The following is a 12,994-nucleotide window of genomic DNA, read 5'->3' as shown; positions in this document are numbered from 1 at the left end:
GCCTTCCCTGGAGGTGTTTAAGGAACGGGTGGATGAAATGCTTAGGGACATGGTTTAGGGAGCGTTAGGAATGGTTGGACTCAATGATCCAGTGGGTCCTTTCCAACCTGGTGATTCTATGATTCTGTGATTCTGTTTCCCTTATATCCCTCATCCCAAATAAACAGGTTCAAACACCAGTCCCGAGTGGCCGTGGAAGGGACACACGTCCGTACAAGTATAAGCTATAATTACATAGGGATAAGGAGGAAGATCAATCGTGCAGACACCCGCTTGCCGCCAGGTGCGCCAGGTCTGAGCCGGCACGTGCAGAAAGCAAACAAACGGCTTGGGCGTTGTTTCATTTTAGAACAAGTAATAATCCCAAACTGTTTTTCTCTAATCTTTTTCATGTATAGACGTTGCAGGCATTACTTGTAACAACATGAGGTAAATAATGTTCAGAGAGAAACGTGATGTTTAACTTGATAGGGTCCTTTTAAAACCCGTTTAATCTCAGGGGCCCTTTGATGTGCCTGAAGAGCTCACCTTGCTGACTTTGCTCCTGTCATCCTGGGTTCATTTTAAGGTTCGGAGCCCAACCCCACTCCTTCTTCTTCTAGCTTTGAAAAAGTTGGGGTCAAATGCCAGCTTTTGACTGCACGAGAACCACAAATCTTTAAAACATACATACAGCTCCAAGCATAGAGCTCCCCCATAACGGGAGGACTGAACCAGATGTGACAAAACAGTTCATTACAAGACACCATCTTGGGATAAATCCCTGTGTTCACTTCAGCCCCTTTTCCTGCAGAAGCAGGTTTTTCCATACCGCCCCAACTCAGCTGCGCGTTGTTGTCAAGTGCCCGTTCCTCTTCCAGAGGCACATTCAGCATCTCCTGGGCTCCCTTCCTCGAGTCACGGGAGATACTGCAATACGCTGGAGAAGGCAAAGTAAATCCCTTATGTTTCTTTTGCTAAATGCTCCATAACTGTTTCACAGCAGCCTGTTCCTCGCAATTATGTGACAATTCAGCACAAATGTCACAGAGCTGCTAAGTTTTCAGCACTTTCTGCATTGCTGAGGCTGGAAAACAATGCATATATATTTTTTGCTGATCCAGGTCCTTAGTAATTACACTTAATAGATCCCAGAAGGATTCCTAGGTAACCTGCACTATGGTTTCCATGGCAGAGAGACAGAGCTTATACCCTGCAATAACTGATAATAATGGATCGTTAATGCTTAAATTCATTATCCTACAATTCTATTTGTAAACCAGCTGTCCCTTGTATTCCCAGTAAGACTGTTGAGTTGCTACACAATAGTTAAAGGATGAATACAAACAAGACGGAGGGGCAGAAGTGGTGATGCTCGGCTGCAGCCACCAGCAGAGGTGCCGTGTGTCAAAAGAAACCTTCACTCCTTACTTCTACAGCTGCAATTACTGATATTACCCCTGTGCCATAACAAGGGTTTATTTACATTTTAGTGTTTCCAGGGTCTTGGCTGTATGTTGCAGCTCTCTGAAACTTGGATGATATCTTGCAAATCCTTGAAGGTTCTCCCTGCTTATACAGCAGGACCCTTCAGCCCAGCTCCTACTGGTGGGGGTTGCCCATCCTTGGCAGGTGTTTTCCTCCTACTACAAAGTAGCCCAGGGATCTTATTATAAAAAATAAAATAGCCCACACCCACAGCTGCCTCATTTTGCTGATGAAATTTACCATCACCCGGTGCTGGATGATGCTTTGGCGCACCAGAGCTTGATTTAATTTTTCCTTTCCTGGAGCCTGGCTGGTAACCGTTCTGGGTGGAATTCATCTCACATCACTTGGTCTACAGACAGCCTAGATGGTTAGCGCAGACTAGATGTCTAACATTTAGACAGCTAAAATTGGGTGAGAGGACGCTGCCAACTGGCGTCTGCTTCCCAGTAAAGCAGGTTCTGGACTTGCAGGCACTGTGCTGGGAGGCAGCGCGGCGGTTTGCAGCAGAGCCCCGACTCATGAATGACAGGCAGGGTAGTTTAAACAAATCTCTGCAGTTCCTGACGGCCTGCTTTAGCACTACTATTTCAGGGCTAAAGAGAGTGTTGTAGCTTTAAAAAAAAAAAAGGAAAAAAGATAAAAAAGAAAAAAAAAGATAAAAAAGAAAGGCTTTGCATGCTGCTTGCTGTCTGTGACACACAAACTTGGAAAAGCAGATGAACCTCAGGCTTTCTAGCACCCCAGAGCCTGCAATACTGCTGGCCTCAGGGTTTTCTATGGGCTTTTCGACATCTCAAGAAGGCCAAAGATGAGATAAATAACCACTGAGCTACTAAATTAACGTGCAAAGTTGCAAATCAAGGGCTATTGTTCTCCCTAAATATGAGTGGCATAAAGAGTTGTAAAAGCTGCTAGTTCTGAAACGTTGGCTGCAGCTGCAGTAAAAGGGAGTTTGCTGACCTATTGCCAGGCTGGGCTCAACAAAACATCTCTTCTAAAGCACAAACCCAGACGTGATTCATATTCTACCCGGGCACTGAACAGGAGTCACTTCTCAGACAGAGATGACACAGGTCCCAGGACATCCTTGCCGTCAAAGGGGAGAAGGGCAAGCATTTCCTCTGAGCAGAGGTTAAGACACAAAGACCTTACAAGTTAGAAATAAGCCAGACATAAGCATTTAGAAGTGCAGCAGGATTCGTAATTGGAGCTAAAACAGAAGCTTCAGAGACGCAAAGCTTCTTATCCACCAGCTGCCACAGGCAGGACTCCAGTCCCTGCCAAGCTTTGCTGGCGTCTCACCAGGGGGGAGCATCCATACCTGCGATTGCTGTGTGGAGAGCCCCTGTCGGAGTTAGCACAGGGAAGAAGGTGTTCAAAAGAGCTGTAAAAAAAAAAAGCCGAATTTATAGGTTGTTAGACAGGGGAATTTGAGCCACTCAGAGTGCTGAGACCCCTCCCCTCTCAGGTCATCCTTATTTCTGGAATGCTTTCGCCGGCAAATGTGGTAAATGACCCCCACATACGCAATGGCAAAGCAAATATTTTCTCCCGCCTCTGCACTGAACATGATGCAAATAGGTGCAAACTGACCCCTGGAGCTGAGCAAAATGTTCGTGCACGGGAATCCATGCTGCTGGTACAAGCGGGTACGCACAGTTGTTTAGTTCATTGGCTCCCCCCATTTTTCTTGATAAAGGCATAACTTTGATGTACTGGTGTATAAATGAAGAGCACGCTCCCTCCCTGGACACCATCCCATCAGCATCCTCTGAACACAAGTACCAAAGGGTTGTCCCCTCGGTCAGTCCAGCAGGTCCATCCCAAGGTGTTTGTGAAGGTAAAGCCCAAACACCAGGCGACTCGGAGGCAGCCAGTCCTGCTCTTTGCTTTCGATCAGGGAGGAGAAAGCAGCCTCCAGGTTATCCCAGGCTCATGTCAGCTGATACAGAACTTTACCTCCTTCACTGTATTGAAACGACCTGGAAATCTGAGCAGAGCAGGGGCAGAAGTGGTCACTTTGGCAGAGGAAATCAAACAGCGAATGGACCAAGGCTGATGCAAGCGTGAGAGAGAGCAGTTAAGTCCTCCCCTGGCTGCGAGGTGGAGAGAACCAAATGCATTTTGTGTCTCTGTGCTGCCCTGCCAACAGAAACAATGACAGTCATAATCACTCGCAATCTGTTATTATATTAACACGAGCTCAAAAATCGTAAAACCCAATAATCTTTTGAAATTAAGCTAAACCCCCCAAATGTAAATAACACACCGCATCGCAGTGCTTGGCAGCTGCCAGGCTGGGGCGGGGGAAGGAGTGGCAACAGGGGGATGGTTTCTGCCTTTGAAAGGCTTTGCGTGGTGCAGGGGGAGAGATTTGCTGGAAGCAGTCAGGCATGGATACCTGGCTGCCAGGAGAGGCTCTCTGCAATCCCTCCATTTGGTTGGCTTCCTTTGACCCTGTTGCTAAGCTACAAATATGCCTTTCCAGCAAGCTCCAGCATCCTCGCTCCCACCCACTCCCAAATGCGAACTGAATCAGCCTGCTCAGAAGAGAAACCATCTCTGGCCAGCAAGGAGCTTTTTTTTTCCCCCTTTTTTTTTCCCAGCAGCTCTGCATAGTGATACAAGGACTTGCTTGGAAAGGGCGCCCGCCCCTGCCCCATGCCAATCCAAGACCCACAAGAGCTTTGTTACAAGGACAGGAGCATAAAGAAAAGCATTTATACCATTCCAGGCGATTAAAGCTGGCACAGCTCTGGTGCAGCAAGAATAGATGAGGATACCAGCTACTCCAAGAAATAGCTACCACCTACCTGCACACACGCTTGCTCACCCTGATGCCAGCCACGTTAACACTTTAGGACAGCGAATGTTTCGTGGCAGGGACGAGGTGGCAGGGTGGATGTTTTTCTGACCGGTGTTCTGCAGAAATGTGCGTTGGAGGGTTGTCTGCGGTCCTGACGCTGAGTGGTCTCTTCCCATCATTCCTGGGATGCAAACAGGATCCAGCAGCCACATCCTGACGGGGTCCAACACAAGTTATCTGTCTGCCTTTATACTCAGGGAAGGCGTTGGATGCTTCTGGGTTGCACTTCAGCCCAGCCCGCGGTGGGTGGCTGACACGGACCAGCTGCGATGTGGGTTGCTGTGATGGTTTCCACGCAGTCCCCAAGGGCTTAATTTGATCCACATCATAATTTGAACCTCAAGAAAGGTTATCAGTGCTTTCTGAAAATGTTGCCTTAACACAGACCGCTCAATGCTGGCCTAACTATTGCCATCAGCAGCGAACCTGTACAAGCAATCATATTTATCAGGAAATGTCCTTTGAAGACTCCTCCAAACCATCCCCAAACAACTCTAAGATCCAATAGAATATTTTTCCTTTTTTTTTTTTCCTTTTCATTGACCACTCTGGGTATGCAACTGATGTTAATTATTCATTTAAGGGCAGATTTCCTATGTGCAGAACATGGGGGAGTCCATAAGCAACTGCTGCCTTAATCAGTGGGTCTGATGGATGCGCATCCAGGTTTTTGCTCGGCAGACGCTGGAGCTCACACTGGGACAGATGCCGTTGGTGCTAATGCACAAGAGTAACCAGAGGCCACCCGAAGACTTGCAGGTGCACCTGTCTGTTGAGGCAAATGGATGGGAAGGAAATGTTGAAGGGGCTCAGAAAAGCAGGAGTCCAGCAGCTTTGCTGGTGCTCAGGCACGAGAGGGACAGTTTCTCCTTGGTAAAATTGTGCACCCAGATTCCCTCGAAAAATCTGCAGACACATTCAGCAACTCGAAATGAGAAGCTGTTGGTCATCATGTCGTGCTCGTTAACGTGCGAGGAGCAGCCTTACCTGAGCATCCCATCCCAAACACGTACGTGTGCAGAGATGCCGGGGAGCAGACTGGTGGGGAGAGACTGGGGAGAGAGGGCTCAATCCTGATCCACTTAGGAGACAATAAAACAAAAAAAAAAAGCAAATTAAGAACTGTTTTTCAAAGGCATCTGAGGAGGAGCACTGGAGCATGTGCTAGCAGGGATGCTGCGGACCCCAAGGACAAAGGGTCAGCGTGAGCAGGGAGCACTGGGGCTCCTGGCAGAGCCCACTTCGTTTCTGTTGGTGGAATAGGAGAGGCATTTTGCCTGTCTTTGCAGAACCAGGGCGCTGCTTTAGGAGGATGTTGTGCTTAGGATGAAAGAGCCAGAGGTGACCTGTTTGTCATCACAGGGAGAGGGGCAATAGGTCTGGGTTTAGTCTCTGCTTCTGCCGTTTGCTCACCTCATCCCCTTCGGGAGATCTCTATTCACACCTTCTGCACTAAGCCAGCAGCCGGCAAAAATTCACTGAGGGTTGTCAGGTGCTTTGGGATCATTTGCTGGAGGGTGTAAATCTGCTCTCTGGGGTCTGTTCGCCTCCCAACCCCTGCCGCCAGGCAACCTTAGACAGACTGCCAACGCGCCTTCTAACTCCTCTCCTTCTCTTTCTCTTCCAGGGCTCAGCTCCCATCCTGGTAGTCATGGTGATCTTACTAAATATTGGAGTCGCCATTTTGTTTATTAACTTTTTCATCTAATTCAAGACTGTCTTGTTTGCAAAAATAACAGTTACATGTATGAATGGGGGAAAAAAACCAAACCCAAACAACAACAAAAAGGGAAAAATCATAACTCGAACTGTCCTACGACAATTTCCAAGTCTTTTCACAGAAGAACAACAAACGATCGAGTCTCACTCACAGTTTGCCTTTTTTCCTGGGTAATGTTTTTTGGATTTTAGCCAAAATTCTTTGCTTGTATAACACTATGCTGTGTGGCATGGCAAAATGCTATCAACACTCTGCCCCCCCAACACTGGAGAGGACGAGAAGGAATCCCAACAAAATAAAACCTCATTTCCCATCCCCTCACCCCAAAAAACATATTGGTGACAACAGTAACGAACCCCAAAATGGAGAGTAGCTGAGGGGACCAGGGGGAGATTTTGTTCGAAGTACGTATTGCCCCTGGGATGCTCCGGGCTGAGTTTCCCAGGGAAATCCACAACAGCTTCAGTGATAAAGTAAATGGGAGGGAAAAGCAAAACCAGGTTTTTCTTCCTTCTCCCTTTGCAAATGAAGAAACGCTGCTGTAAGAAGGAGAGAAGGAGCAGGGGGAAGGCATGAACCCTGTCTAAACGGGAATAGACGGGAGAAGGGCAATGCATCCCGTTTTGTTATTTGGCTTCCAAACAAAGCAGCAATTGGTGTTTTGCTAAATTTCTTGGGGCGGGGGGGACCAGGGAACACAAGGTGTGAGCAGTAGTCCCACCACCCTCCTGCCTTCACTCCTCCTCCCCAGGCTGCTCCCCTTTGGCGAGCCGGGAAAACCATCCAGTGCTGCTTTTAATTCACAGTCAGTTTCTCCTGGGTAAAATTGTGCACCCAGATTCCCTCGAAAAATCTGCAGACGCATTCAGCAACTCGAAATGAGAAGCTGTTGGTCATCACGTCGTGCTCGTTAACGTGCGAGGAGCAGCCTTACCTGAGCATCCCATCCCAAACACGTACGTGTGCAGAGATGCCGGGGAGCAGACTGGTGGGGAGAGACTGGGGAGAGAGGGCTCAATCCTGATCCACTTAGGGGACAATAAAACAAAAAAAAAAAAAGCAAATTAAGAACTGTTTTTCAAAGGCATCTGAGGAGGAGCACTGGAGCATGTCCCAGAGAGGAGGGAGAGGGTGGTGGGTTTGTCTCTTACATCTTGCTGTGGACTGTTTCAGACATCATGCTTGGGCTCTGAGCATGTAGTATTTTGCACTTTGTAATGCAGGATGTATATTCCAGCTTCCAACATGTCCCTGTAAAAAAAAAAAAAAAAAAAAGAAAAAAAAAAGAAAAAAAAAAGAAAACAAAAACCCAACCATCATTGGCAATGGCAGCCTCTAAGGATGTATTCTTTTCTTTTTTTTTTTTTTTTCTATGTCACTTAATTTGTTCGTTTATACCATCTTTGTAATATGCCTGCCTTGATTTTCTCCCCTCCCCTGTCCCCACTGATAATATGCATACTCATTAAAGATGCCGTATCCCTGTTCTGAGCTGTTATGGTCCCAATCACAAGAGTCTGGTCTCAGCTCAATTGCTTGGAAATGGCTGATGTCCCCTCGCTTCTCGAAACCGACTGTACCGTTTCCTCCCCTTCCCCGTATCATCCTTCCTCCCTCAGAGATCGGCTTTGCCGGTGATCCACCATCACCACCAGGTAGGGTTCAAATGGCTCGTTTGGGATTTGGTACACCCAGGCACCAAGTTCCACCCTCAGTTCTACCCACCGCAGCTCTGTTCTACAGGAGAAGGGGTGTGAGTGTGGCAGCGACCCGAGGGGGGGGGTGAAACCCATACACAGATCTTATCTGGGGGGGAGGGGACGGAGGTAAAAAAATCCTCCTCGACATTTCACATACAGAGTTGTTTGGTACAGCCCTGACTTGTGGACTCAGCTTTGCTTTGCTTCTGTTTTAGCTGTTTCTCTGCTACCTTTTCAGCAGATTTCTTATTACACTGCACTGGATTGCTATATTTTTAACCAGAAATAAACTAAGGATTAGAGCATGTGCCAGTAAAATTCAGTTCTTTTCCTTACATGGTCTTATTCCCTCCTGACGCAGTTTTCCTTCCTTTCCCTTTTCAGGCAGAAGGCTATGGGTGGACAGGGTAAACGCTAACGGAAGGCAGAGAGATCCCAATAACTTCTCAGCTTTGTTTTCCATAGTAACTGTCTGTTGTCTCTCTATCTCTTCCTCATTTTTTCCTTTTGGGTCCTTAGTCATTTTTTTTTTACTCTTGAAGGGTTGCTGCATACTTGAAATGAACCAAATAATGGCATATTGTGATTGCAGCCCTAGGAACTCATTCCTGTGTTTTATAATTCTGGTTGCAACTCTTTGTAAAGACTCTCGAGGACTTTTATCGTACGTTCAAGTGCATGACACGAGGGTCCCACCAGGAGTAGGTTAAACAGTTACATGCAAACACAGTACAACACTTATAAAGCAGCACAAAAAGCCTCTCGTCATCAGCCAACTAAAGGTACTAGTGATTTCAGGACTAGCTTTTTCACACCGGTGACAGACCAGTTATTCCTGCTCTTGCCCACCTACCTGCCGTTATCGTACAAATACAAACGCAACTCGGATTTTTCATCTTTTTGTTCCGTGGGATAAAACCTCCGCCGAGCTGAGGTTTGTTCAGCATGAAAGATAGCCGAAGACTAATATTAATTGGCTCCCAAACCACGTGTTTAAAAATAATGATTCCTTTATTAATCATGGCGAGCTGGGTAATTTATCTAGTTCTGCGCTTTTCACATTTGCCCAAGGCCAGAAGTATTCTTAGAAGTAGTCCAGAGAGAGAGGTAATTCAGTATATTTCCCCGTCTTATGAGCTCTGGATTTACGTATATCTACCTAAGGCACATTAAAATGTCTCTCACTGTGGCATATAAATCCACGTAAATTGTCCATACCTGCTGGATTATGTCCACACTGACAGATGCATATGAACCGCTGAAGGTTTATATAGGGTTTTTTTGGCTGTGATGGTATTTTTATGTTCCTACCATGGAACATGCAGCACCTGAAACACGAAGAGGGGCAGGAACCAGCCCACCTCCTGCCATCACAGTAAAGCCATCGGGAAAAAGCCATGTGCCCCATCCCTGGGAACACCCAGGTCCTCTGGCCAGACCCCACCTGTGTGAGCGACAGGCTGGCTCCACACCACGTATTTGGGGAAGGCAAGAAGGGAGAAACATAAAAGTCCTCCTCCTTCTCATGCCATGTCAGCTTCTCACCAGCCCATCTGGCGTCTGGTTTGCTTGTACCTGAGACCTAAATTCTCCGAGCGCATTGGGACTCGCCAGGGCTTGATCTTTCAGAGATGCTGAGCTGTTGCAGCATCGATTTACCTTGTGCAGAGCTACGAAGCCTCAGTACTGCTGGGGAAAAAAAAAAAAAGAAATCCAGACTGCAACAGAAGGGGAGGGGCAAGAGGAGAAATAAAGTCATTTCGATGATGAAGGGCTTAATTGAAACCCAAGGACTAATTAGATGTCCTGACAGGCGTTGGCAAGTTAAGGGAGGATGGAAAAGTAGGAATTTTTTAAAACTGTCATCGGGTGAGGTTGGCTGCAGAGATTTGTGTTAAAGCAGAACAGAGCAGAGGCTGGACTGGATCTCCTGCCCCTGCTGCACGTGGCTCAATTGTTCACACAGAAGATGGGCTTTGTAGACTCTGGACACGGTGGCAAGTTTTCCTGGTGTAGAGAAACAGGTCAACTCCTCGCACAGCCCCTAGATGGATTGCATCAGTCGTGTTGTTGCCTATCACTGTCCTTCACGGTAAGGCTCCTCGACCAACTCTGTGCTGAGCCCAAGGCTTGAACCACTGCTGAAGACAACCCCGAGTACAGCAAGCACCAGCTACACGCCTTTGAATAACACATCCCCTGGGACTATGCTTCCTCCAGAGGCATTTCAAACTTGTGAATTCCTTTTATTGGTCTGTTTTGATTAATATTAACCCACAAGCATTTAGTTTCAGCACTACCACCAACCTGTTTTTCCCGGGTATGCGTAATCACCTAATTACCATGCCAAGCCAGGGAATTTCAACAGGCAATGAGCCCCCATCGCTACTAATCAGTGCCCAAAGGTCCGAATACATAACTCAAATACATCATGAGCTGTGTTGTCTCACCTGAGGCATCCCAGAGGTCAAGCTCCATAACGTTAAACGAAATCTCACTCTCTCGATGTTGAGGGTTGCCCAAAAGTTCATTGGATGGATGGCTTAGAAATGCTGTGGTGAGTTGCACAAACCCCATCTGGAGGTGTCGATGGAAGATAAACTTCAGATACACTCACATTCATGCACGGGTGCTACTTGCTTCACTACACTGCTGTCTAGCACTCACAATCCTCATCATCTGCCTGTTCCCTCTTCCCCCCTATCTGGGTACGCTATTACCAGCATTGATAGCCTAGCAAGGCTCTGGCTTTTACAGACTCACTTGTTTCATCATGCTAAGAACACCAACATCCAGCCCCTTACCTCCTCCCTAAGAGCAGCTGTCTCAGCAGCAGCCACAGTTTAGTATCAAGCATTCAGTCTCATTGGAAGAGAGAGCTGTGAGAATTACTCCTCCAAGCAGCAGAGCAATGCAAGGGAATCACTGAATACATTTTCCTCAAGCGGGAAGCAAACAAAAAAAAAGTTACTTTCAGCCTCCTCTTTTAGCTGAAAAAACACCCAACAGCTTGATTGTTTCCAGATATAATAATAAACTGAGATATCTTTTGCCTATGTAAATGTTTATACATTCATCCACTTATAATGAGATGAGAAAAAGCCATGGTCTGATGGATGGCAAAGCTGAATTTTATCTGGGTATTCATACATTAAAAAAAGCACAAGCTGTCCTTGGTACATGTCAAACGAACTACTCCTCTACAGGCACTATTGGAGTTTCTCAGCTCCTAGTTTTCCACCAAGTTCCTGCCCTGGCTTTTCTCACAAGTACCATTTTAGGCAAGCCACTTCACCGGTGTTTGTCTACCCGCAAAACACTTACCTGCCTCTTTAAGGTACTTTTGGAGCCAATACAAGAAAACCAACCAGACCTCTGATCCAGCAACCCTGAAGAGGCTTCAGTGGACTTGCAGCCAGTGCTCCAAGGCACCATTACAGTTTGGTATCGAAGTATCACAGCAGAGCCCACCATCACATTCAGATCTCCTTTGTAGGCACTTACTGCAGCTGTAATTACCAGTCATCCCTGCTTGTGTTTCCACCACAGAGAACTTTTACCTTTCCTTACAGGTTTCTGGGAAGCCAAGAAATCCCCTGCATCTCACCCTCAGAGCCTTCTCTCCCTCAGCCCTGTGAGGCAGGCGGTGTGCTCCCTGTGGGAGGCCACGTGAACACACTGCTGTGCCGCTCGCAGGACAGTTGGCCCAACCCGATTCGCAGGTTGGAAGGTTCGCACTTGCAAGTGTGTCTCTTCCAGTCTATGCCTTCTCCAGTCATACTTAGCTTGGCACAGAGCACAGCTAGGACTATGTTCCAGAGCCCCTGAGGAAAAGATGAAAGGAAAAACCTCAGATTTTTGTTGCACACACTCTAGCTCATCTGATGAATCCAGTTCCCTGATCCAACAGTCTCTCTACCAGAGAAGGGGGAGGGATAATCTTTTCCTGCGGCTGCAGCAGCACTGTACAAAACCATCCTTCACCCTTGGCACTGCTGCAACCTGGCTCCAGCTCAGGGAAAAAAATTCTTTCAGGTTGTATATCCGTATTTGAAACGGTCAAAAGACAAGAAATTATGAAGTACATCTGGCAAAAATGTGTGCGTCCCCTCTCTGATTGGGCCTCTGGAATGGAGCCCTGTGCACAGACATTGGGATTTTAAATCCACTATTTTTAATAAATAAATAAGTAAAACAAATAATTTTTTTATTTTTTAAATATTTTTAAAGTTATTTAAAAATTTAAAAATAATTTTTAAAACAAATTAAAAAATCTTAGCAAATGCAACAGAGTGGCAGATTCCCCACAACTTTGCACAGAAAGCCATGGATGTCACGCACACACAAAGGATCAAATGTCAAAGAGATCAAAGCACTGCAAACTAACCCAAGTGACAGGACAACACAACAACTGATGCTGTCAGCCATACCACCACTATGGATTTTCCTACATTATCCATAAATGGGTTTTTTTCACCTCTCTCCCATTATTTGGCATGGCAGGTACCTTCCTATCAGACATGGTTTTACCTTGACAATTAAATCACACTGGCAGCCTGCTCCGTTTAATCTTTACTACATTCTAATTAGCCTTGCAGAACCTCACACTGCTCTCCTGAGAACTCATTTCCTGGTGATGCTCCTGCCAAAACAATACCCACAGCACCCTGGACCTCTCTGCACCAGGATAGCCAGCGCCTTCTGGTGTCAACACGAGCCATCGTTTGTTGGCTGTGACAGACATACTTGTATCCATCTCTTGTCCCTACAGACCACAGTGACTGCTTTGCTGGAAAGAGGCAATGCCTTGAGGAGAGGGGCTGAGTCAGGAAGCAGGTCTACAAAAAAATCATTTCAGAGTGCCAGCTCAGTCCCTCCTGTCCTCAGTACGCCATGAGGTCTCAGGGTAGGACATTTCACTGGTCATAAAGAGTAAAGAGTTCACTTGCTGGCTAAGAAAGCAGTTGTCGTAGATGTAAGAAACCAAAGTGAGAGATTCCACAAGCAAAGGCAAAACCTGCTACAGCTAACATTAAAAAGGAAGAGACTTATACTGTTGTATACATCAGGAGTTACAGTGGCTCTCGTACAGGTAAGGTGTGAAAGGATTCCCAGGTTTCTCAAGGCAGTGCAGCCACATCTCAGGGCTGCTGGTGCATCTTATGACCACAACCTCCATATTTCACAGCGAGAACCGCAATCCCTCTTCTACAGCAGCAGGGAAAGAAGTAGAAAGGC

General features: G+C 46.7%; 1 protein-coding gene across 1 annotated transcript in view; it reads left to right on the top strand.

Annotated features, from left to right (window-relative positions):
• The window catches only part of JPH3 (junctophilin 3), a 57,710-nt gene extending 50,407 nt beyond the window's left edge, over positions 1-7,303 (top strand). Inside the window, exon 5 of the mRNA XM_009563186.2 lies at positions 5,964-7,303. Within this exon, the coding sequence (XP_009561481.1) occupies positions 5,964-6,044 (81 nt within the window). The 3' untranslated portion in view covers positions 6,045-7,303. The remainder of the gene's footprint in view (positions 1-5,963) is intronic.
• Positions 7,304-12,994: the final 5,691 nt, after the last annotated feature.

The sequence above is a fragment of the Cuculus canorus genome, chromosome 13 (assembly GCF_017976375.1).
Source record: "Cuculus canorus isolate bCucCan1 chromosome 13, bCucCan1.pri, whole genome shotgun sequence".
Lineage (NCBI taxonomy): Eukaryota > Metazoa > Chordata > Aves > Cuculiformes > Cuculidae > Cuculus > Cuculus canorus.
Note: the sequence above shows the minus strand (reverse complement) of the source record. Positions and strands in the feature narration are given on the sequence as shown.